This window comes from Procambarus clarkii, chromosome 41, assembly GCF_040958095.1.
Source record: "Procambarus clarkii isolate CNS0578487 chromosome 41, FALCON_Pclarkii_2.0, whole genome shotgun sequence".
NCBI classification, from domain to species: Eukaryota; Metazoa; Arthropoda; class Malacostraca; order Decapoda; family Cambaridae; genus Procambarus; species Procambarus clarkii.
In genome coordinates this window covers 8,770,948-8,797,165 of record NC_091190.1, presented here as the reverse complement: position 1 = coordinate 8,797,165, position 26,218 = coordinate 8,770,948, and the positions used below count along the sequence as shown (strand labels likewise).

Sequence of the window (26,218 nt, the reverse complement as noted above, 5' to 3'; positions counted from 1 at the left end):
TGTGTGCTTTGGCTCCAGTTTTTTCTGAGGAGAGCCCCGTCGGCTCCCTAATAATATCAGACTGCTAATATGCTAATATGATGCTAATATCAGACTTTGGCATCAGTCATGTGTATGGAGTTCTTAGGCCTACTGGGGACCACGGCCAGAACCGGGCCCCCCTCAGAGAGGCAAGGTGAGCAATGGACTATAGAAACCCCCGTGTAGTTGGAAGCATTCTATGTCTGCCATTGACTGGATCAGGCACCCAGCAATGTAAGCGCACCAAAACAAACCCATATTCTGGTTAAAATTGCTACCAAAAGCCGAATTAGTGGATAGAACTAACTCTCCAACAGAAAACAAGCAAACTAGTGTGACGTCACACGTCCCCGCCCTGCTGTCTGCGCAGCTCTCTCCCCCCCCCCCCCCCCAGGAGGGGAAAAGGGGGGAGCCCCAGACCCTTCACCCTGGCTACCCACACCTCAGTTCTTGAGGCTGATGCTATAGGCGAAGGTCGTGTGCTCTGGCTCCAGTGTCGCTACAGCACTGTGCTTCGTGTGTGGTGTTTGTTTTCTGTGGGTGCGAGAGCCAGGAGTTACCTTCAGTACTCGGGCTGCATGCGCCTAGGGCTGCCTTCCCTAGGTGCCCTGTAAGTACTGCCTTTGGGGCTTGGGGCCACCTTCCACAGGCTCCTCTTCTCGTTGAGATACTTTTAGCTCGTCATGGTTTAGTCAGTAGCGAGTGTACCTGGTTAATCCAAGGACATGGAGAACTATGCTTGATTTTTTTTTTTTTTTTTTTCCAGAGTAACAGACTGAGAGGAGGGGGTTACCGTGTTGCAGTCCTCTACTATAAAGAAGGCAACCAAAGATCAAAAAGGGGTATTCTTCCAGGAAGCAGTCTTACAGAAAAGCAAGGCAGTGCACTGGCTAAAATATTTTGTAGTGAGTACTGCATTTTTATCATTGTATAATACAAGTGATTTTTGTACAACATTTATATTGAGATTATCCACTGTTCATATTCAAATGATATAATACTAAGTAGATTAATAACAGACAAAATTTAAATTTGCATTATATATTTGAATACAGTATATTCATCATACACACAGAAGGCAGCTTTTTTTAGTTCAATTATTGAATAAAAGGAAGTTTCACATTATTGTGCAAATTTTGAGTCCAACTGTGTCAGTGGGAAATGTTCTCTATGTGAATATAGTTATTAGAGTCTGCAGATTCTGGGACAATAAGCTTGTATTTGTGTCAGTCTGAGAGAGAGAACGGGTGTGAACTCAAGAATGGCATGAGGGTACACCGAGGCATAATGTACAAACTTACGTTATGTGGATGTAAGCAAATGTATGAATTGGTCCACACCTGTGTTGATCTGTTGTTGGATCACTTGGTATACACTATACATCAGCGCTTATGAGACCTTAACCCTTGCATTGAATAAGGATTACTGCAGGGATTATCTGTATGTACACAGGAAAATAGTATTCAAAATAAGAGTTTTTGTCATCCTATATATATATATATATATTGTTAAAACCATACCCTAAGTATAGAAAAAATATCAAGTCACTTTTCAGTATGCAGCCCATCCTCCGAATACGGGGAGGTAAATGTAACGGCACAAGTAAGTGTAATTATGTACTATTTCTAGCAGTCAGGAATTGTACTTATTACACTTGGTATTAAACCGTACTGTCAAATAATCGCCAGAAATGCACCAAAATATTGTGAATACTGTATTTGAGTTTACCTGAAAAGCTCAATCGAAAACTACAACCTAACCTAACCTTCTTAGTGTATGAGGACAAGCATTTTATTGCTTCTTAATTACAATTAGTACTTAACCTATAGCTATATTGATATTATAATTTTATAAAACTAATAAAACAACTAAAGTCTTTCAATAAATTATAAAGTAACTCAGGATATTTTCAAATTGTGTATAAAATCTCTATTGTTTAATAAAACTGAAAAATAAATTCTTTATATTTAAAACTTGTGTATCTAGAATCGAACATGAAAACTTCATCCTAAAATTCTTAGTGTTTTAACAGAAAACGAGGAGAATATATGGGGCGGTAAATGTAACGGCACAAGTAAGTGTAATTATGTACTTTTCCAAGCAGTCACAAATTGTACTTATTACACTTAGTATTAAACCGTACTGTCAATTCGGAGGATGCATTGCAGGATGGCAGGTATTTACCGAAGGCTTCAGATGCCGATTAGAAACACCATGTACTGTTGCAAAGTACTTAAAATATCCTAGGATATTATGCATTATCCTAGGTATATGCAATTCAGGGTTAATAATTAACCATAGGCACGCAATTCTTGGACTGGTTATTGCGTTGAGTCCCCATCAGACCAAATGGTTGGGTATCCTTCCTTCACTCCATCCTATTCCAGATCTTTGTCATCATATCCCTTCCAAGTGCTATATTTATTTTCTGGAGGGAATCCTCTGGTGGCTTCCTAAAGATATCTTGCCGAGATTGATATATACTAGAGTCACATCAGTCTCAGAAGTTCTGTTTAGCCTACTGGGGACCAGAGCCAGACCTGGCCCCCCCCCCTTCACAGAGGCTCAGGAAGTGGGTGACAATCTGGCACCCCACCGGAAGAAGCCTTCAGAAAGTCAGCAAAACTTTACAGACAACTGGAGGGTTCACAGAAAATTAAGCCTCAAAACTGCCAAACAACAATGCAAATGATTTACACAAAACAATGGATTCACTCAAGCTAGCTTGAAACTCATTAGTACCAATTACTGCCACCAGATGGCCCAGTTGCAACCCTCAGTTAACTCTCCACCTCACTTCTGTTGCTGATGCTCTTTCTACTGCTACAGCTTGTTGTGCCTCCCGTTATTCAGATCACAGGCAACCCCCCCTCCCCCCCCCCCAAGAGCCGACCATTCTTGGACTCTGTTGTCCTGCGGGAAACTTTTGTTAGTGGATGCTTCACATGCTTGTTTTGGTTCTGGCTTGTTTGAACTTGGCTATTTTGGCATTTCAAGCTTCATGCACTCAAGGTTTTCTTTCCTGTGTGCTGGCTAATGCTGCTCTTGCATAGTCAGAATTCCCTTCTCTGGTATGTTTAGGATTTTGTCTTTGAGAGACCTGACCACTAGGTTGGGGATGTTCAAATATCAAATATCCTTGATTTGTTATTCAAATATCCTTGATTCTTCTGTTTGGGCTCTTGGCCGGTTCGCATTCTGGTTATGTTGGGGCACACTAAAATTTGTGTGTGCTTGTTTATACAGCACATAATGGTTGATGTTTGTAGTCTTGTAGTTTTGGCTGTGATTGGTGTCTGTTATTTTGGCGAGTGGCCCAGGTGCCTGGTGTGTTTGCTTTGTTACCAACCTTCAGACCCTGGGAATCTCCTGCATGTGTGTGACCTGATCTGTATGGTTCAGCCCATCAAGCCTGCTCTCCTGAGTGAGTTCGAGGGGTGTTCATCATCCTTACTACTGGATGATGATCATTCTTTCTCTCCTACCATGCTGCCTGGTGAGTCGGTAACATCTTTGACTGGTTCCTTGCTTTGATGGATTCCACCTCCCAGTTGGGGGCATTTCTGGCAGCTGCCGCTTTGTAAGCTAGATTTGCTTGTATTTGGCATTCGTGGCATATTGATGGACTGGATGCCCTGGAGTTGGTCTTGATGGTATTTAGAGACCTAGAATTAGAGGTGTTGGTGACCTCCACCTGAACCAAATCCACACCTCATCTTTCTTTCCCTGCAGATTTGGTTCATTCAGCTTCTGAATGAACCTTCTCCTTCCACTTCCCCTGGTTCCAGCTCCGAAGCATCTGAGGGTTTTGGAGCTGGGGTCAGGGGCTCAAGGTCTTGGGGTCTTATCCATGTTGATGGTGGAGGAAGTTGAGCTTTCCGGTATTCCCAGAGTTTGTCTGCTTGCCTTCACAACCACCCCCTTGCCCTAAGCTTTCTCCTTGGAAGGACACATTTCTGTCTCAGGCAAAGACTTTGGCTCTGCTTTTCAACCTTTGTGGCAGGCTTCCGGGGTTGAGGGGAAACCCGAGGAGTGCCCTTGGATGCCTTTCATCTCTTTGTGGTTCTTGGTCCTTTCTGCTAAGGAGTTCTGTATGGAGCCCCGTCGGCTCCCTGATGCTATCCAAACTGACATATGCCATATTAGTTTGGTGTCATCAGTCCCTGGAGTTCTGAATGCCTACTGGAAAACTGCAAACCAACTAGCGTCGTCCAATTGGCATCCGCTTGTTAGCACCCCCACCCTCCCTCGATGGGGAAGGGGGAGCCCACTCAGACAAGCGGGCAGCCCATCACCTCAGTACGTGACTGAGTTGCCTGGTGTTTACACGTCTCCTCTGGCCTCGCTTTCCTGTCTGGATTTTACCCTTGTGGCTGTGCCAGCTGTGTGTGGGGTGTCGGCCAAGTGTTCTCTTGTACGCTGGGCTGCGTGCACCAAGGGTTCCCTTTCCTAGGTGCCTGGTAAGTACTTCCCTTTCATTCTAGAGCTATCTTCTCTGGGACGTTCAGGTTTCTCTCCCATTTGAGGGCTTCGTCGTTTGCTGTTCTTGCCCTTGGGGTACATTGGGGGTCTTGGGCCTCCTGTCTTGCCCCAGGTAGGGAGTGGGTTTTACTGGTTGGGGCGCACTTTAGCCGGCACAGTTTGCATACACGGCAGCCGACAATTCTCTCTGGTGGTTAGTTGTTTGTGTGTGTGTGTTGCTTCAGGGGTATTTGTATTGTTTTGTTTTTAGCATATTCACTTGCTTTGACAGAGGAGGTCTGCCTAACTTCCCATTCGGCCTGCCTAGGTTGTGTTGGTGGCCCTCCTCTGTTGCCCCAAGGTTTCACAGCTACTTCTGGTTATCAATTTTCCTGCAACTGACAGGGCTTACCGGCTTAGCTAGCCCCAGTACCTGGGCTTCCCGTAGGGCTAATGTACCCTACAGGCCCTGGAAAACCCCATTTGGCTCGGGTACTATGGATGCATCTTCCGAGCCCTGTCTCGCCTTGTGCGATGCTGAAGGTTGTTCGTTGCCACTGCGTCATGGTGACGATCGCCCGTCCTGTCTCTGTCGTGCTGCCTGTTATGTGACATCTCCAACCCTGAGTCTTGTGGGTTTGTTATCAGCTTGTCATTTAGTTTCCCTGTTCCTTGTGAGGATGCTATGGGTCAGGCAGCGGCTTCGTTACATGGTAGGCGTTTTGTTGCAACGAGCCAGGTGGGTTACCCAGTTGGAAGCCCTGGAGCTGCCCTGCTTGGGGTTTTAGAACCAGGATTAGGGGCGTTGGTTATTTTCACAGTGGTTCCGTCCGTGCCCTTACTTCCTTCCCAAGTGGGTTCCTGATGAACTGGTGGAAGTCCCATATGGTTCCATCCCAGGTTCGGACCTGGCTGAGTCTTGTGTGGAACTCTCGGACCGCATCCTTGTCTCTCCTTCCGGAGTCTCTCCTTTGGCTGCGGTCCCGCATGTGCTTGTTTCTGGGGGGCTCCCGGATCACCCGGTGGTTGCTCAAGGCCTGTGCGGGAGCATGAACTTTGCGCTGATGGTCTGCTCGGTGGGTCGGGTTTGGCTTTGTCAGCTGTTCTAGTTCCTTCGGGAAAGTCCCTTCTGCCTCTCGCCATTGCTGGGTTCGACCCCCGGGGACCTTATCTCGGCTGCTGCATCGCCAGCTTCCTCTTCAGGTTTTCTCAGGGTTCAGTGCCTTGGCGCCTACCCAAGCCCTCGCTTGATGTGTTTTCAGACGCGTCGTCTCTTGGCTGGGATTTTGTGACCAGTGCTCACCATGCCGGCTAGGGGCAGTGGGATGTGTCCTTCCAAACAACCCTCTTTACGTCGGCATGGTCGAGGCATCTTCCGGTACATGTGGCGCCCTCCCCCGACCGTGAGGCTGTCGAGATTGATGCCTTCCTGCAGGACTGGTTGAGGTTGGAGTTTGTATCTCTTTCCCCGGTTCAGCTGTTGTTCCAGGTCCTAGCTCGCTTGGAGACTTTCCAAGCGAGAGTAGGCCTCTTGGCCCCCATGGTGGCTGTCCCAGCCGTGGTTTCAGGCACTGCTTGCCCGGTGTTCGAACCTGGAGATTTTTCTTTGGGGGGGTTAATTAGATTGGGGGGGGGGTTAATTTGAGCACTTCAATGCGTGTTTGTTTGCCCCTGCCCTTTTGTGGGATGTGGGTGTGATGCAGCTTCATGTGCAGGTTTCCTCCCTTTCGGCTGCCTTGGTTGTGAGGATTTGCGTACTCGTGGCCTGCTGGCTTCGGCCCTGCGTTTCTTTTCCCTCCTCGAACTGTCCTCTGATTGGCTTGAATTGGATGTGGGAGCGCTTGGGGCTGCAGCTGGATTTGGGTGCGCTGCCCTCAGCAGTGAAGGCGTCATCTGCCTTGTTGAAGCTGTTCTCGCCACTCCTACAGGATGCAGTTTCGCGGTTTTATGCTGCTCGCCTCGTGTGTCGGCAGGCGGTGCTTGCTTCTTCATTTGAATCCACTTGGGCCCTGGCTCTTTGGTTGTCTTCACCTTTTTGTCCATTGCAGTTTGCAGAGTCTGCGGTGGTGCAGTGTGTGCAGGCGGCTTCAGTTAGTTGTGGGCCTCTGTCGGATTTGATGGTGCTCCGGGGGGCTCGTGGCGGACCTTCCTCGAAAAGGTCGTGTCAGGGCTCGGGGGTTCATTCCGTCGTGGTAGGCCAGTGGTGTCAGATTCAGGGCAGGCGCAGCCTTTGGTTCCTTCTGTTTCTGTTCGGCATGGGGATCGCCCTGTATGCCACTTGGGTTCTGGTTAGATGCATCGGCCCTAAAAGCAGTTCGTCCCATTGATGGGGTGATAGGCTTGTTCTGTTTGCTTGCGCCTCGTCTCACGATTCGTGGGCTTTTCGGGTCGTTTCGTGCGGCCTGTGGTGGTGCTGGGTGGCTCCTCCTCCCTCGCGGGGCTTAGGGCTTGCGGGGCAAGCCTCTTCTGTGCTATGTCAAGTCATCTCGTAGTGGGTTTGCTTGGGCGTGGTTGAAATGACCTTGTCCCTCAGGTGGGTTTCCCGCCCGTTTCTGGTCTCGAAACGGGACTGCGCAGACCTCCGGTTCGATCTCCTCCGGTTCGGAACCAGAACAGCTGGCTTCGCCGGCTGTTCTGGTTCCTTCAGGGATGTCCCTACCGCCTCTCTTGTGATCGCTGGGTTCGACCCCCAGGGGCCTTACGTCGGCTGCTGCGTCACCGACTTCCTCTTCGTTTTTTTTGGGGGGTTCAGTGCCTTGGCGCCTATCTGAGCCTTCGCTAGATGTGTTCACAGACGTGTCGGCTGGAGCATTGTGACCAGTGCTCACTAGGCCGCCCAGGGGCAGTGGAGTCAATCTCTGTCTGGCTCACAGCACTGTGCAGGAGTTTGCGGCGATGTTGATGTCGCTCCGGAGGGTTCGGGTCGCTCGCGGAATTGCAATCGGGCTTCATTCGGACTGCTCTCCGGTGTGTGGGGAACTCTGGTTCTAGATTATACGCTAATAAAATAATGTATAATTCTAATATGCTTGAAGGACCAGAATTCTATTCTAAATGAGAGAACCAATGGCTTATGGATCTCTATGATTAAATACAATTAAATTCTAATAAATACAACAATCCTATTAATATATAATAAGTGAACTGTAGATTCTATAAATTCTTTCATTCATTATTTCTTTCATTACATTCAATGCTGGCTTTTTGGCAGAAGTATGTGCAGGACAGTATTGCAAGGATGACAAGAATTTTGAATGATAATATTTATAATTTGGAGGAAAATAATCACAAGGAATGTGCACAGTAAAATCACATGAATGTAATATACTAGTACTGTACCTGAGAAAGTATTGAAGTCTTGTAATGGAATCCAGTCCCCCATCTCTGATCTCTGGACCATCATATGACTTAAATAATTTCTCACAAAGAATGTGTTTTGTAACAGTATTATATTCTTAAAGGTATGTCACGCTCTGTCCCGGGAAGAAAGAAGTCTCCATTGGAAAATGTCTCGGCTATGGACTTTGAATGGAAGCCTGCCACTACTCGAAAATCCCCGAAAACTAGGAGAGTTGGACGATCTGTGGTGAGTGGTAATAGTCTGGCTTTGTGTGGAGACCTAATTTGTGTTCAATATTGAAGGACCTTTTTTTGATTGTAATATGTGAATTAACTTGATGTATAAGGCAATTACCATTCTAGAATAATAAATATATGAAATACCCCGACTTACAAAGCAAACTTGCCTCTCTATAGTAATAAATATGTGAATTAACTTGACTTGTATAGCAAATTTACTTTTCTAGAGCTGTTATTTCTATTAATGCAGTACTGAGCTGGTGAAGAAGACCTCTGGTGACATTGAAGGTCACCCAATGCTGCTAAATTATATTAAGTTAATTATATGAAATGTCCTTCATTTTGTGCTGGTTCTTATTAAATACTCCTAGTGGAGTTAATTTTAATGTTTATTTTTGGAGGGAGCTCCATAGTTGCTTCCTGAAGCTATCTTACCGAGATTGCTCCATTCTAAAAAATCACATCAGTCATGGAAGTTCTATTCAGCCTACCGAGGACCAGGGGTCAGATTCACGAAGCAGTTAAGCAAGCACTTACGAACCTGTACATGTATTCTCAATTTTTGATGGTTTTGTTTACAATTACTAAACAGCTAATAAGCTCCGAAGCACCAGGAGCCTGTTTATACCAATAACAACAGTTGATTGGGAAGTTTTCATGCTTGTAAACTATTCAAGAAATTTAACCAAAGCTGTCAAAGATTGAGGAACGATGTACACGTTCGTAAGTACTTGCATAACCGCTTCGTAAATCTGGCCCCAGAGCCAGATCCTAGCCCCATCCCTCACTGAGGTGCAAAAAGCAGATCACAATCCTCCCCACTCCACCAGAAAAAGCCTCCCAAAAGTCATTGCATATTTACAGACAACTGGACGCGGTGTTTACAGTAAATGCTTGCGATACCCAGATTGTGCCTCTTTAATGGACCCTGAAGGGGCCTGACAGCTGAGTGGACAGTGCTTGGGATTCGTAGTCTTAAGGTTCCGGGTTTGATCCATGGTGGAGGCGGAAACAAATGGGTATGGTTTCTTTCACCCTGATGCACCTGTTCACCTAGCAGTAAATAGGTACCTGAAAGTTAGACAGCTGCTACAGGCTGCTTCCTGGGGGAATGTAACAAAAAGGAGGCCTGGTCAAGGACCGGGCCATGGGGACGCTAAGCTCTGAAATCATCTCAAGATAACCCAACCTCTCAAGATGACCCTTCTTCTTTTGAGATTGAGTCTTGCTCCCCTTCTTGGATATATTATGAGGTTCCAGAGTTTCCTTGGCTAGCAGACAATCCTTTGTTCTTGCTTGGTGCCTGACAACTTTTGTCATACCAGAGCACTTGAGTGGCATGAGGCGTTGACCATGTTGCAGGTGTTTCCTGTTTGTTCCGGTTCTGTCTTGGGACATGGGTCTCTTTCAGCTCCACGCCCAGGTGCCTTTGTTGTCAGTGGTGCTTGTGGCAAACAAGCACCACTTTGTGATATATTTGACTTGTAACCTAGATTGTCCATGTAATGTATCAATTATACAGTGTATGTATGTGATGTAACTATATAACCTGAGCTTGTAAAAGCACCTTAATCACTTTCAGTGGTTAAGTGCTTAATTACACACTAGTTTCTCTATCAGCTATCTCACCCTGTCAGAGTAAAAGAGACAAATGTATGTGTATATATGTATGCATATATGTATATGTATGTATATGCGTGTGTATAAAGTATATGTGGAAGCAGATCAGAATTACATTTCACCTTTGTAAATGCACATTAATGACACTATGTTAAAGACACATCGAGCACTTTATGTAGGACATGCGTAAATCTGTGTATCTATGTATTTACGTATGTAGATTAGCTTAGCATTCTTAAAGCACTATACAATCACCTCTTGTGGTTGAATGTTCAATAAATTCCTGAACTATATGTTTAACACCTCTAACCCTGTCCATGAAGGACAGAAGAAAATGTATATATGCTGGTTAGCATTGTAAATGTGTGGCCACGTCTATGGTAGAAAATAATAATGATAAAAAAAAACACTTTGTGCCTCTTTGTATTTGATTTCCGTAAAGCAGTTTCTGCTTAACGCTTCAGTATGTAGCTTCTGCTTGAGCTACATACTGACTGGCTCTGTGAGGATGTTGAGTTTCTTTGGAAAGGGTTTTGGCCTCTGCTGTAGCTTTGTTGGCTGCTCTCCTCAAGCTGTATGTTCCTGTGCTCCACGAGGCGGTGCCCAGTCTTCCTTGCCTGATTCGTGCATTGGCAAACTGTGTTGGCCCTCTCTTTGGAAGACAGGGCCAACCCTAGTTGCCCTGGCTCTTGTCTGCCTCCCCTTTTTCTCCTCTACTCTTTCCCAAGGAAGTTGTGTCTCGGTTTCTTTCTTCGAGCAGCAGCTGCTTGTCATCCTATTTCGGAACTCCTTTGCTCTCAGGGGTCTCTTTCTCATCCTCAGAGGAAGTAGGGTCGAGTTGAGGCATCGTTTGTTGTGGGTCAACATAGGCCTTCTGTGGAACCAGATTCCGGGTCGCAAGTGCATCCCTTCACCGATCTTTTCCCGTCTGGTCGGTGCGATTTTCGCTCTTCACGGAAGGCACTAATTTCTTGGGGTCCATGCCGGTTCTTTCACAGTTCACCCCTATGACAGGACAGTGGGGTGCTTGACAGGGAGGGCAGCTTGCCCGGTTTGCCAGCTCCTGGCAAACCAGGAGCGACTGAGTGGTCTGTAGTGGAATTGGTCAGTTCCTACCCACTCCAGAGGTTCAGGTCTTTCTGGGCAGGATTTTTCCCATTGCCTCCGTCAGGTCATCTTGGAGTGGGTGGCTTCTGGCTTAGTTGAAATGAATGCATCATTTTTGTGCGCTTCCAACCTTTTTTTTTCTGAAATGGGGCTCGCCAGATCTTTGGTTCATCCACAACCTATTGAGGCTGAACTGGTTCATTCCTTGCCCTTGTTTTAGATGACCACCTTGTCTCTGGTTTGCTTTGTACTATAGGTGGATGCTTGTATGATCTTGTATTGTAACATCCCTATATATCTGTGGTTCATGGATTGGTTAGGTTGGTGGTGGTGCAGCAAACTTACCATGTTCAGGTTTTCTTGTTTGGTCTCAGTCTAGCTCCAGGCATATTTACTCACTTGGCCCGAGTTGTACTGGCTTATCTTTGGTAATTACCTAAGTGTAGTTGCAGGATGAGAGTTACAGGGTGTCCCATCTTCCCAGTACTCTTTGTCATATAACGCTTTGAAACTACAGATAGCCTCCACCACCACCTCACTTAGCTTGTTCCAACAGTCTACCCTTTGATTGCCGAAGAAAACTATCTTCTTGCGGTTGGAGGTTCCCGAGTCTTCCTAGCTGGCAGACTGCCCATTCTTTTCGTTGGAGGCGTGGCATAGGTTTTGTTGGACCCGCACGCTTGAATGGCGAGAAACTTCTACCATTCTGCAGGTTTACCTGGGAGGGGGGGGGGTGAGTTTGAGCGCATTAATGCGTGCTTGTCCAATGTGCAAGACCGACTACAGTCTTGCGCTTCTTTTCCCTTCTCAAGCTGATCTCGGATTGCTTTGAGGAGGATATGGAGGCGTTGAGTGCCGGGCCTTTGTCTGGTTCACTGGCCTCGGCTAGGGCGTTGGCCTCACTGTTGAAGCTGTTTGTGCCGATTCTCATGGAGGTGGTCTCTGTTCTTTGCTACTCGCCTCATGTGCCAGCACATTATGCTCGCTCTTTCTGTGGAATCCACTTAGGCCCTGGCTCTAAGGTTTTCATCACCGTTTTGCTGTTTGCAGAGACTGCTGTCACTCAGTTTCTGCAGACAGTTTCATCTAGTTGTCGTTCCTATGTCGGACTTGTTAGTTCTCTGGAGATGTCCGTTCTCATGCTTCTCGGAAGGGTTGTGCCAGGGCTTGGGGCTCTGCAGGTTGACGTAAACCATTGTGCCAGCTTCTGAGCTTGCGCTTCTTTTGGAGCTAGCGTCATCTGGTCGGCAAGAGGAGGCATTCGTGAACACATCAAGGAGGGCTTGGGTAAGCGCCACGGCACAGAACCCTGAAAAGCCCGAAGAGAAAGCCGGCGACACATCAGCAGATGCAAGGCCCCCTCAGGTTTCAAACGCAGCAATCGCGAATGCGGCGGAAAGGATGTCCCCAAAGGAACCAGAACAGCTGCCGAAACCAGATCCAACCCGACGGGTAGACCAGCTCGGTGCAGTTCAGTCTCCAGCACAGCTGCTCGAACAACCGACACGTGACCCAGGTGCCCTCCAAAATCAGCTGAAGGTAGGACTGCAGCTGCAGCAACACAGCGAGAGGGAGAGACAAGGAACCAGTTTGAGTCCCAAGCAAGACCAGCCAGGTCCTAACCTGGGACAGAACCAAGTGGGACTTCCTCCAGTTCACCAAGAACCCGAATCCAACGAGCTGGGAAAGAACCAAATCCCCAGCTAGCAGACATGTGGACTGGCTGGGAACCTAGACCAGCCAGTCGTCAAGGTAATCCAGAACCCAAACCCCCTAATAGACGCAAACGGGTCACCACGACCCCGGTAAGGTGTGTGAACACGTGAGGTGCCAGATTTAAGCTGAAAGGAAGGCAACGAAAAAGGGAATTTTGTCGCCCCACCACGAAACCTAACCAGTCCCTGAACCCTAGATGAATGGGAACATGACAATATGTGTCCCTGAGGTCCAGGGACACCATCCAGGCACCCAGCTCCAACAGAAGCCGGACCTGAGACAGAGTGGTCATCTGAAAGGATGGGCATAGAATCCATGGGTTGAGACGGGCCAAGTCCAGACTGAACCGCAGATCCACACAGTCCTGTTTCAACACTGGTAACAGGCAGGAAACCCACCTGAGGGACAGGGTCATTTCGATCATACCCAGGTGCACCCACTCTGAGATGACCTGATGGAGCGCAGGAGAAGAAGCTTGCCCAGCTAGCCCTGAACCCCCCGAAGGCGGAGCTGCTGCCGCCCAACGCCACCACAGGCCAGAGGAGATGACCGAAACGCCCACGTGGGATTGTGGGACCAAGAGTAAGCAAACAGCACGAGCTTCTCCCTACCCCAATGCGAAAGGGCCGACGCCTGCTTGATACCTGCTTGACAGGGTTCTGGGAGTTCTTCTACTCCCCAAGCCCGGACTGAGGCCAGGCTTGACTTGTGAGAGTTTGGTCCACCAGGCCGTTGCTTGGAGCGACCCGCAGGCCCACATATCCACCACAGCCCGGTTGGTTCGGCACTCCTTGAAGAAAATTATCTAGTTTTTTCTTGAAGATGTCCACGGTTGTTCCGCCCCTTATGAGAAGCTGGCTGACGAGCAGAGCGATCATTACGCAGACCAGACGCACCTGGCTAGCCAGGGTCATTGGGATCCATCCTTCTGTTGGGCTTACAGCATGGCGCGGGAGTTTGGACTGCTCCAGTGTGGTTCATTGTCTGAACTGCAGGTGTTCGATGCGGTCCTTGGCTCTTTGGGGCTGGTCGCTTCGGGTGACTCATCTGCTGAGTTCTCGGGGTTTGCTTCTCCTGGCAGTGCATGTTCAGGTAGTGTCCAGTGTACTAGTGGATAGCCTGTCCCATTTCATTCTTTTGTTCATGGAATGAACGGTCGACGCCAACTTGTTCTGTTGGCTCTGCCAGACGTTCGGGCTTCCGGATGTGAACCTCTTGGCATTGGCTTGGTCGAGGCGGCTTCTGGTATATGCGGTGTCCTTCCCCGACTGTAAGGCCATCGCGGTTGATGCCTTTTGACTGGACTGGTCGAGGTGGGTTACCTATACAGTACAACCTCGATTCAACGCACTATATGGGACCGACCCGACCCCGGTTCGTTGCAGGGTTGGATTCGTTGCAGTAAGTGATCTTCAAGAGAGGTTTGCGTCAGTGTCTTTTTTTTTGTCTTGTAAACAATAAAAATGCATTTTCATATTATATACTGTACCTATATATTATTACTCTACTAAAAAATACTACTAGAGTTGTTATTTACCTTATTGTTGGAGTTATGTCCATCTTGAATTCTCATGGAGTTGTAAATGCTGTACAGTAAATATGTACTGTACTGTATTATGCCGTTAGCACTGTATTGATAAGTAGTTCTGCTGTATGTTGAGTACTACAATACAATTTAGGAAAACTTACATGAAAATGACTACTGCAATCTTACTTTTAACACTAACACTATGTACTTAAATTTAACACTTATTCTAACTGTACACTCCACACACGAAGTTCTTAGATGTTTGCATTAGCTTTACTGGTGCTTGCTGCTGCTGTGTTTGCTTCAGCTGCTACTGAGCTGGTGCTGGCTGCTGTTGTACTGGTGCTGGGTACAGCTGTGCTCGTGCTGGGTACGGCTGTGCTAGTGCTGGGCACAGCTGTGCTTGTGCTGGGCACAGCTGTGCTTGTGCTGGGTACGGCTGTGCTTGTGCTGGGTATGACTGTGCTCATGCTGGGTATGGCTGTGCTGGTTGATTTTCTGCTACTAGTTCTTGCAAAATATTGACTCATTTTCAGCACTAATAAGGCACTATTAGCAAACCCCTGAGACATCTTGTTGTATAACAATACAGCTGTAGTAAAAAAAAAATGGTAAATTCCACGATTATTCTTCCACCGGCAGACGAACACATCACTCGGAGACAAAGCTAACGGCACTGGGTGCCTACTGTATGAACGCAGACTAGGTCTATATACACCCTACATCAGGCTGGTGTTTAAGCCAGATCCAGTAACATAAATTTCTCTCAAATATTGGATTTACATGAAATTATATATTTTTGTGTTATATATTTAGTTTAGCAACATTATTACAATAATAAGAGCTATAAAAAATACTTCTTTTAGAACTGATTTATTATTTTTATTATTTAGAAGCCGTAGATCACAGAACTGTGGCGATGAAATCGAACGAAACACGCCTGGTGTTGGGTGCACTGGATTAGACCCGTCCACTCGTGCTGGAGTTCTTGCACCAATAACATGACTAATATCTCAAATACCAGATGTCTATCATATTACAGTATATTTTTGGTTTTAATTAGTTTAGTTTAATTAGGATAATAAAGAGCTATTAAAATACTGGTTTTAGAAATGATTTATTAATCTGAAACTTTCAAAGTCATGAGTCACTGAGCTATGACAACAGACAAGAGTGAGTGAAACCTCACTATAAAGTGAGATTTACAGTACAATATTTCCTTATCTGTCCACCCTCACTCATCTTGTTTCATCACAGAAAATGTATAAAAAGATTTCAACACATTAGCTAGCTATTCATGCTTCAGCCTTTAAATTAATCTGCAAAGATACATGTGCCACAAATCGGTGAACAAAAATCATGGAAACAGTTGTTCACTTGTGTGGACCACTCTGGCTGGTGTTTGGTTAATATGCTTCACTTGTTGTGTGGACCATTCTGGCTGGTGTTTGGTTCATTTGGTTCACTTGTTGTGTGGTCCACTTGTGTGATCCAACTTGACATATGAAGGAATTATTAATTGTAACCTGTGATAGAATGGGAAAATTTTCCACCACTCTGTGAACTGGGCCAACATCGTAAGCTTGTGGACCACTTGTGTGATCCACTTGCCCACTTGTGTGGTCCACTTGTGTGATACAACTTGTCATATGAAGGAATAATTAATTGTAACCTGTGATAGAATGGAAAAGTTTTCCACCAGTCTGTGAACTCTGTCCCAACATCGTAAGCTTGTGAACCACTTGTGTGATCCACTTGTCCACTTGTGTGGTCCGTGTGTCCACTTGTGTGGTCCACTTGTCCACTATGTGGTCCACTTGTCCAACTTGTAAACCAGTTGGACAAGTAAACCACTTGTGTGGTTTACTTGTCCAACTTGTCCACTTGTGTGTGATCCAACTTGTCACATGAAATAATTATTAATTGTAACCTGTGATAGAATGGGAAAGCTTTCCACCAGTCTGTGAACTCTGTCCTAACAGCATAAACAAATCCGCACATCCCCCGCTTCGATGAACCATTGTTCGTCAAAACAGGTGAGTAAATCTGGCCTGGAAAGTGTGCAACCTAGCTGGAGATTTGTTGAATCGAGGTACGTTGAATCAAGGTTGTATGTTACCTCTTTCCTCCAGTTCGGTTGTTGCTCCAAGTCCTGGCTCGCTTTGAGACTTACCAGGGGACGGTAGTCCTGTTGGTTCCTTGGTGGCTGGCTCAGGCCTGGTTTCAGGCACTGCTTGCTCGGTGTCCAAACCCGAGGGTCTTCCCGCAGCTCCACCTCTTTCAGTAGATCGGTCCAGTACGGTACGTGGCTGGTTCGATCTTCTCCACTCTTCGTGTCTGGTCATTTTGACATAGGTTAATCACCACTTGTATGGTGATCAGGTGGCTTCGTTGATGGTGTTCCACCTGCGAGTTTTGTCTTGTGGCAGTATGAAGTTTCCTGGCAGTCCTTTCGGCACTTTTTGTCTCTTCGTAGGTTGTCTTCGATTTCTGATTGAGTTGTTTTGTCCTCTCTCACTTGGTTGTTTCAGGACCGTCATCTTATGCTAAATACTATTGTTTCATATCGTGCGGCACTGATGGAGCTGCTGCTGCTTGCGTTAGGGGGTGGATGTCGCTTCTGCTCCATTCTGCAAGCTTTCTTGGGCGTTGTTTCACTTCCGGCCATCCGGCTCATGCACCATCTGAGCTGTCCTGGTCTTTAGACTGGGTGCTCTCCTATTTCTCTTCTCCTTGGTTTGTGGTGGCCCCTATGGTTCAGGAATGCTTTTCTAAGGCTCTTTTCATGTTGGCATTGGCCTCTGTGGGTTGGGTTGGGGAGCTTCTTGCTCACCTCCAGCACGGGGGCTTCTGCTCTTTCGGTCGTAATGGTCGGTTTGTTCATTTGCAGCCGTCTCCTTCTTTTCTGGCGAAGAATGAGACTGCTGCTTTCCAGAGGGGTCCATCCAGAAAGCATCTGTTCATGCTTAGTTGGTTTGGCCAGGGGTGCATCATGTTTTGTCCAGTTGCGGCTCTTCTTCCCTGACTCAGTTTCCCTTCTTCCCTGTTCTAGGGCGCTGGTCTCCCAGCTCGCCCGCATGATTATTCGATCCATCCAGCCTGCAGCCTATCCTTGTGCCCACGACATTCGGAAGTTCGCGGCTTTGGCTGCTGTTTTTGGTAATATGTCCTGGGCTGACATTCAGGCACTTGGCTTTTGGAGGTTGAACAGGGTCCTAGCTGCACGGTTCCTCATTCATGTTCCTTGCCCTTCTCGGGCGTGTGTAGCCTTGGGTTGCAGGTTGCAGCTAGTCTCAACTTTGAGTTGAGGAGCGAGTGGCTGCTGCCTCCCGGTAAGTCCCTCTTTTCCTTTATCTTTGGTTAGGTAACTCCGGGGAGCCAAAGGGGTTCTCTAAAGAAAGTCTCTCCAAAGAAAACCAGCGTTAAATGTAATGAAACACCATTTTCTGGGTGAGGCCTGAAGGCTCCCCGGCATCCCTCCCTCCCTCCCTCTGGTTGGCAGTTTTTTCGCGTTTTTGATATTCAGCCTCTGAACTGGGGTTGGGTAGCCAGTGCGGGAAGTCTGGGACCACCCCCTTCCCAGGGGAGTTGCACAGACAGCTGTGTGATGGCTGTGGTGACGTCATGCTTGTTTGCTTGTTTTTGATTGGGGAATTCAGTGTGCTAGTTCGGCTTTTGGTTTGCACTTTTTAACCAGCTGTAGTTTGTTTTGGAATTCCTACCTTTCTTGGTGCCCGACCTGGTAGATGACAGACATAGACTGCTTCCAATTACTGTACTCGGGGGAGTCTATAGGCCATTGCTTCTCGTGCTTCTTTGAGGGGGCCAGGTTCTGGTGCTGGTCCCCGTTAGGCCTAGAACTCCATCGATTGACTGTTGCCATGGTCTAATATATATACACATCAGCATGGTATTGGTTGACCCAGAGGCTCCGGGGAGCCTCTGGGTCTCGCCCAGAAAATGGCGTTTCATTACATTCAATGCTGGTTTTCTGTGGAGAGCCCCTTCGGCTCCCCGGAGCTATACCGGGCTGATGTGTATATATTAGATCGTGGCAACAGTCAGTTGAAGGAGTTCTAAGCCTACCGGTGACCAGAGCCAGAATCTGGCCCCCTCAAGAGAGACACGAGTAGCAATGGCCTAAAGACACCCCCGTGTAATTGGAAGCCGTCTTTGTCCAGGTCAGTCACCCAGAAAGGTAGGAATCTCAAAACAAATTACTGCTGGTCAAAAATTAGAAACCGAAAGTCGAACTAGCAAACAGAACTCCCCAATTAAAAATAAGGAAAGAAACGTGACGTCATCACAACCGCCGCACATCCGTCTGTGCAACCCCCCTTCCTCGGGAGGGGGACAGGGGGTTCCCAGACCTCCACGCCAGCAACTCTCCTCAGTTCAAAAGGCTGTCATGTTGGTGACGGTCGATCGCTCTGGCTCCACTCTTTGCGCAGTGCTTCAGTGCGGTGTTGTTGCTCTGTTTTAATGGCGTGTGAGCTGGAAGTAACACAAGAGTACTGGGGCTGCATGCACCTAGGGCTACCTTCCCTAGGTGCCCTGTAAGTACTGCCTTTGCAGCCTCAGGGTTATCTGCCATGAGCAGTTCAGAAGCAATTGCCTCCGTGTGGCTCTGTCGCTGCTCGGGGGGGGGGGGGGATGTTCACCTGGAGAGGTTCTTACTCCTGTTTGCCCTTGGGTAGGAGGTAGTTTCGTCGCTGGCTGGGGCGTGAGATACTGTGCAGCTGTCTGATATATGCATAGCCACCGGTTCTATTCACCTGGAGACGTGCTTTTGCGGGGGTTTTCTTTTGTTTTTTATTTGTTTTGCCTGGCGGGGGTCTGCCTGATGTGGCGGTAGGATCACTTGTGGGATTTTGGTGGCTCTCCACGAGGTTCCTGTGCTTGTACACGTCGCAGGGGTTCAGCTTTTAGATGTTTGCTTGGTAGCTCTGGGATAACCGGGTTAGCAATACCTCACCTGGGCTTCCCTTAGCAGTCAGCCTAAAGGCCCTGGAAACCCCCTTTGAGGCTCAGTGGTCCGATGTAGGAGAGCTCTGAGTCCCACCTCACCTTGTGCGAGTTTGATGGTTGCTCTGTCCCCTTGTCTCAGGGTGACACTCGCCGTCTGTCTCTGCCTTGCTGCCTGTTAGGGTCATTGACACCTATGACCCGGAGTCCTGCAAGTGGTGTTCCTTGCTTGTGCTCCATTCACCCAGTCCACTGAGACCGATATTTGGGTGCAGGCAGCTTTAGCGTTGCATGCGAGGTTTAGGTTGCAGCAACGTGCGAGGTTGGTTGCCTTTCTGGATGCCCCGCAACTGCCCCATTGAATTGTACTGGTAGTGAGACTCGGGTGGCTTCGGGGATTGCCCCTTCCGGATCAGAAGCGGAAGCATTCGAGCCTGGTCTTCCTGCCACAGCTTTTGGGTCACGCCAGCAGGCCCCCTTTATCCCTTCTTTTCCAGTGGACTCTGCTTTTTCTCAAGAGGCAGAGGGTTTGGAGGGTGGCTGGGCCCTGGGTCCTGACGTGGAGGATTCCGCGGCTGGGGAGGAGTTGTCTTGGGGGGCCCTGGGCCCCACTTGTCCCTGCTTGGGTGATTGGTGCCCTCGGCATTGGGCTTGTTGTTACAGGGGGAGAGGTTTTTCTATCCCCTCCCTGTACGATTTTGTTACGAGTTCGACTCCTTCTCGGGTTCGGTTCCAAGTTCCCTTGGGTTCTTCGGTTTCCTCCTCCTGGAGGTTTTTGGCTTCCCACATTCCACCGAGGAAGGTGTGGGAGGCCCTTGTGGCTTACTTCTTGCGAGACCCGGATTACGCCTTTATAATGAAGCCACCGCCTTTTGAGTTTGGTTCTCTTTTTCCTTAATGGGTGCGTTGCAAGGTGCCGGAGTCTTCTTGGCTGATAGACTGCCTTTTCTTTCGTTGGAGGCTTGGCAATCATCCTGTCGGACTGCGCACTTGAGTTGAATGGCGAGAGTTGACTACGGTCGTTCAGGTTTCCTGGGGGGCGAGTTGGAGCACCTCAGAGCATGCTTATTCGCCCCCGTCCTTCCTTATGATGTCGGCCAGGTGCGGCTTCACATGCAGGTTCCCTTCTTTTCGGCATCCCTGGTGGCCAAGGATTTGGGCGCCTGTGGGCACTTGGCTTCGTTCTTGCACTTCTTTTCCATGCGGGTGCTGCCTTCGAACTGGCTCATGATGGGTGTGGAGGAGCTGGGTTCCGGGCCAGTGTCCGGTATGCTTGCTTAAGCAGCTCGGGCTCCGACTGCCTTGTTGAAGTTGTATGCGCCGTTTCTGAGGGAGGCGGTGTCTGTTCTTCGCTTCTCGTCTCGCGTGCTGACAGGCGGTGCTCGTCCTAATTTTTTAAATCGTTTTGGGCCCTGGCTCTTTTTTTTCATCCCCTTTTGTCTGTTGCTGTTTGCAGAGTCTGCGGTGGTGCATTTTCTGCAGGCGGCTATGTCTAGTTGATGGCCTATCTTGGACTTGTAGGTTCTTTGGGGATGGGGGGGGGGGGGGGGGCATGGAGGTCCTGCCCGGAAGGGTCGCGCCAGGTCTCAGGGTTCCTTCAGTTGTCGTAAGCCAGTAGTGCCAGATTAGAGACTGGCCCTCCTGCGGAGTCGTTGGCTCAGTGATTGCTCCGAGTTTCAGTCGGGCTCTCGTAGGGGTCGTCGGCCCTTTCACGGTTCGCGCTGTTGACGGGGTGATGGGGGTGAGGCTCGCTCTGTTTGTTCTCGCCTGGTCCCATGATTTGTGGATAATTCGGGTCCTTTTCCTCCGGCCTGCGGTGGCATTGCTTCTTTCCTTCTTCTTTGGGGGGATTGGAGCTTGCAGGGCGGGTCTCTTCCCCTGCGCTCTGTCAGGTCATCCTGGAGTGGGTTTCCTGCCTGTCTTCAGTTCCGAAACAGGACTGGGCAGATCTGCGATTCATACTGGACTTGCCCTGTATGATCCCATGGGTCTTTTGCCTTTCCTTTCAGATGACTACTTGGGTCCGGCTGCTTTTGGCACTTGAATGGTGTCTATGGACCTCTGGGACGCGTATTAGCATGTCCTAATTCATCCGATGTTCAGGGACTGGCTCGGTTTCGTCATGGAGTGACACCGCTTTCTTTGCCTTCCTTCCAGTTGGATCTGGCACCTCGCATGTCCACGCGCCTTAACCAGGTCGTGGTGACGCGGTTGCTTCTGGGTTACCTCAACAATTGGCTAGTGTGGCCTCCCAGCCAATCCTTGTGTCTGCTCGCCAGGGATTTGGTTCTCTATCAGCTCGCCGAGTTCGTGTTCTTGGTGTACTGGAAGTCCCAATTGGTTCCCTCTCAGGTTCTGACTGGGCTGGGATTCTTGGACCGCTTCCTTGTCTCTCCCTCTGGCGGCATTGTTATGGCTGAGGTCCCGCTTATGACTGTTTTTGGAGAGCACCCGGGTCACTCGTGGGTTGTTTGAGTGGCGGTGTGTGAGCCTGATCTTGGTTGTGCTGGTCTACCCGTCGGGTTGGATCTGACTTCGGCGGATGTTCAGGTTCTTGGGGGCGTCCCTTCCGCCGCTCTCGTGATTGCTGTGTTCGGATCCTGGGAGCCTTGCATCGGCTGCAGTGTCACCGGCTTCCTCTGAGGTTTTTTCTATGGGGAGCCCCTACGGCTCCCTTAGCTTATCGGGCTAATGTATGTTATATTAGAATGGGACATTAGATAAGGAGTTCAGACCTACCAGGGACCAGCGCCAGAACCTGGTCCCTTCAGAGAGGTTTCAGGGTGCAATGGCCCTGGAAAACCCCCTTGTGGTTGGGGTTTTCCTTATCTGCCATCGACCGGGGTTTGCACCCAGAAAGGTAGCCATAACAAAACAAACCCCACATGGTAAAAAACTAAAACAAAAAACCGAACAGAGAGGTAGAAACTCCCTACCAAGGAAACAAGCAAACAAACAAACATCACACTTTACTGCCGCGCCGATTGTCCGCGCAGCCCTCCCCGCTCCGAGAGGGGGAGGGGGGAGCCCCGGACCTACCGCGCCGGCTGCCTAGCATCAGTTCGTAAGCTAATGTCAACCGGGATAGACGCTTCTCTGACCTCAGTTTCCTAGGCGGTGTTTGCCTTGTGGCGTTCACTGCCGTGTGTTGTGTTGTGCGGTGGCCAGGAGTACCTCCTCAGTGCCGGGGCTGCATGCGCTTAGGGGCTTCCTTCCCTAAGCACCCTGTGATGAGTACTGCCCCTGCATGACAGGGTTATCTTCCCTGGGGCGTTCGGGAATCATTCCCGTAGAGGTTCTTGCTGCTCGGCATTTGCCTCGCTCTTGGGGCCAGCTGGGGCTTGTGGCCCTTGTTTGGCTCTGGGAAGGGACTGGTATTGTGCTGGTTAAGACATCAAGGTGTTGCGCGACCTGCCACCTAAACGGCGACCGGTTCCTGTTGCCTCTGGAGACGGTGTACTTTTGTGGGGGTTTTCTTTTGTTTTTATTTTTATTTGCCTGGTGGGGGTCTGCCTAGTGTGGCTATAGTTCCACTGGTAGTGTTTGGTGGCCCTCTGCTAGGCCCATGTGATTGTACACGTTGCAGGGGTTATCAGTGTTGTCCTCTACCCCTTGTTATTTTTGGGTGTTTAACCGGTTAGCAACACCTTGCCTGGGCTTCCCGTAGTTGTTACCCCTACGGGCCCTGGAAACCCCTGTCGGGGCTCAGTGGGCCATTGAATGTGTCTTCTGGGTCCCAACCCGTCTTGTACGGGATCGTTGGTTGCTGTGCCCTTGTCTCTGGGTGACAGTCGCCATTTTTACCTCCGTCATGTTGCCTGTTGGGTCACTGACACCTTGACCCGGAGTCTTGCGAGAGATACTCTGCTTGTTCTCCAGCACTCTCCTCATGTTATTACTGTTCAGAGTGCAGGCGGCATCAGTGTTGCAAGCTAGGTTAGGTTGCTGCAACACGCTAGGTTGGTTTCCCACTCGGATGCCCTGAGGCCGCTCCATTTTGGTTAGGTGCTGTTTGCCCCTTTCCCTCCCTGTTCCCGGCTCCGGACCGTCTGCGGGTTTCAGGGTTGGGGCGGGGTTTAATTGGGGCAGAGACTCTGGTGGTTTTCGGGGGCTGCCCCGTTCGGGTTTGGGACGGAGGTTTTCTAGCCTGTTCCTCCTGCCAAGGCTTCTGGGGCTTACCAGCTGCCCTTTCTTGCTGCCTTTCCCATGGACTCTTGCTTTTCTTTAAGGGCGAAGGGCTTGGAGGACGGCTCTGCCCCGGGGCCTCTGTTGTGGGTTCCCGGGGCTGTGGGGGATGCCTGCTAGCAGTTCTGGGGCAGTGTGCCCCTGTCTGGGTTTTCTGCTTCTGGGCTGAGTTTTTCGCCCATCCAGTCTGCTTGCTTCCCACTTTTGCTGGCGTGTTTTCGTATCTTTTGCGTCCATCACAGCCCTCTGTTCAGGTGGCCATTTTCTTCTGCCGGTTTCCCGGCATGGCTACCAGGGCGGCGTTGCGGTTTGTTTACATGCGCCTGGGTGTGCGAGCGAGCTTCTTGAGTGAGTTTTTCACCTCCTTTCAGGGATTTTATTCTCCTATTGTCGTTTCTTGGCTTTTCTGGTGTTTTCTGCCCGCTTCCTGTTCCCCTGGGAACGATTGAATGTGATTTTACACCGGGTTTTGTCTGTTTTTTGTCTGGGCCCTAGGGTTTGGGCTCAGTGTCCTTGTCTGTTATGCTTGCTCCCACACCTTGTCCCTCGGGTTTTCAGTCTGTTTTGACCGTTTCCCTGGGGGTTCTGTCTGGGGCTGTGCTTTGCCTTTCTGTGGTGCATCTCCACTGGCAAATGTGGTGGTTTGGGCTCCCTCTGGTTCGATTCCGGGTTCCTTTGGGTTCTTTGGTTTCGTTCTGGAGGTTTCTTCCTCTTGGGCCCCTTTTCTTGGTTCAGGGGGCTTTGTTTCCTCGTGTATGACCCGGTTCTGCCTTCTGGGGTTCCAGGGTCTTCCTGGCTTGCAGACTGATCTTTTTGGGTCTTGGCACATGTTGTGGTCGTGCTGGGTGTTTTGGGTTTTGTTGTCGAGGTGGGCCTTTTGATGCAGTTTTGTGCCTTCTTCACCTGACCGGCGTGGTGCTCTCTGCCCGCTGGTCGGCGGCTTGTAATTTTCTTTTCATGTGTATGTGTGTGTGTTCACATGTGCATGTACATGTGTACACTGTGTAATTACAAAAGTAAAGGTAATTACACACACACATTGTGTGTGTGTGTGTGTGTGTGTGTGTGCACATGTGTATGTGCATACGCACGTTTGTGTAACATACCTTGTGTGTATGTGTCTATGTATATGTATATACATAATATATGTATGTGTATATGTGTATGTATACTTTTTCTTTCGGAAGGGGCCCTGTTCCCTTCTCTGTTGACGGGGCGCTGGGGAAGCAGCTTGCTCTGCTGACTCTCGCATGGTCCCGCAGTTAGTGGGCGCTTTTGCTTGTCTTCTGGCCTCTGGTGGCGGCGGTGGACAGTTTTTTCCCCTTTAGGGGGTTCAGGGCTGGCGGGGTGGACTTCTTCCCCTGCGCTTCGTCATGTCATCTTCGTGGGTGCATTGGACGTGGTCGATCCGCCCCATCCTTCTGGGGTTCCCGTCTGCTCTATGCAGACATGGGCCTGTCGAATCTGCGTTTTTTCTGGACTTCTTTAGTCTGCGCCCTGGATTCTATGCCCTCATCGGAGGACTGTTGTCTCTTGTCCGGCTTCTGTTGGGGCCAGGTGCCTGGATGGGGGCCCCTGGACCTCCAGGTCAATTCTTGGCATGTTCCTCTCCAGTTTTCTGGGACTGGCATAGTTGGTGGTGGGGCTTCAGGCTTACTGCTTTTGTTGCCTTCCCTATTTTGTAATTGGCACTTGGTGTAATTATGCATCTTTACCGGATCTTGGTGCCCTGTCTGAGTCTGCTTGGGATTGGGTGTTTGGCCTACCTCGACGACTGGCTGGTGTGGGCTCCCAGTCAGTCCGCTTGTCTGCTTGCCAGGGGTGTGGTTCTTTCCTGATCGCCGGGTTTGGTTTCCTGGTGATCCAGAGGCCATTCCATTTGTTTCTGTCCCGGGTTCTGACCTGCATGGGTCTTGTTTAGGCCTCTTGGGCCGCTCCTTGTCTTTCCCTCCAGAAGTGTTGCTGTAGCTGTGATCCCGCCTTCGGCTGTTCATGACAGGGTCCCGGGGTGCTCGGCGGTTGCTCGAGCAGTTGTGCGGGAGTCTGAACTTCGACATGCTGGTCTGCCCACAGGGTTTGGCTTCGGCATCTGTTTGGTTCCTTCGGAGACTCCCCTTCCACCTCTCTTGCAATCGTTGGGTTCGTTCCTCTGGGGATCTTGTGTTGGTGCTGCGTCACCAGCTTCCTCTTTTGGGTTTTCGGGATTCCGTGCCTTGACACCTCCCCGAGCCTTCGCTCGACGTGTTCACGGACAGGTCATCTCTCGGCTGGGGCTTTGTGACAAGTGCTCGCCAGGTTGGCTGGGGATGGTAGGGTCTGTCAGTCTATCGGGCTAACAGCACGGTTCGAGAGTTTGTGGCTGTCTGGTTTGTGCTTCGGAGGGTTTGGGTCACTCGGTGCTCTACCATTCAGCTCCATTCTGACTGTTCTCTGGTGGTTCTTTGCTGGAACCACAGGGTTTCTCTTAGGTGTTTGACCTTTGGGGTTGGTCCCTTAGAGTGGCTCGTTTGCTGGATTCTCGGGGTTTGGCTAACCGTGAGGTTCATGTCCGGCGTGTGTCCTGCGTCCTGGCGGACAGCTGTCTCGGTTCATTCCTCTGTTCATGGATTGGCCAGTCATCGCCGACTCATTTCGTTGGCTCTGCCGGACGTATGGACTCCTGGCCACGGACGTCTTCGAGTCGTCATGGTCTAGGCGTCGCCCATTCTATGTGGCGCCTTTACCCGCCTGCGAGGCGTTCACGGTGGATGCCTTTCGGCAGGACTGGTCGAGGTAGGGGTACCTGTTCCTCTTCTCCCGGTCCAAATTGTTGTTTCGGGTTCTGGCTCGGTTGGAGCCCATTCCCACGAGAGTAGTCCTTATGGTCCCTTGGTGGCCGGCCCAGCTTTATTTTCAGACGCTACTTGATAGGTGTCCGAACTCGGGGCATTTTCCCGCGGCTCCGCCTCTTTCGGCAGGTCGGACCGGTCCTGTACGTGACTGGTTCGGCCTTCTCCTCAGCTCTTCGCGTCCGGTATTTTGACACGGGTATCACCA

The 26,218-nt window shown here is 49.5% G+C and overlaps 1 protein-coding gene across 4 annotated transcripts in view; it reads left to right on the top strand.

Moving 5' to 3' along the window:
• The window catches only part of LOC123761013 (uncharacterized), an 89,797-nt gene that overhangs the window by 34,506 nt on the left and 29,073 nt on the right, over positions 1–26,218 (top strand). For all 4 annotated transcript variants that reach the window (XR_011231096.1, XR_011231097.1, XM_069339326.1 and 1 more), the window contains exons 3-4: positions 788–926; positions 7,944–8,068. Coding sequence is in view for 2 of the 4 variants with exons in the window: in XM_069339326.1 (XP_069195427.1) it covers positions 788–926; positions 7,944–8,068 (264 nt within the window). In the remaining 2 variants the exon portion in view is untranslated. The remainder of the gene's footprint in view (positions 1–787; positions 927–7,943; positions 8,069–26,218) is intronic.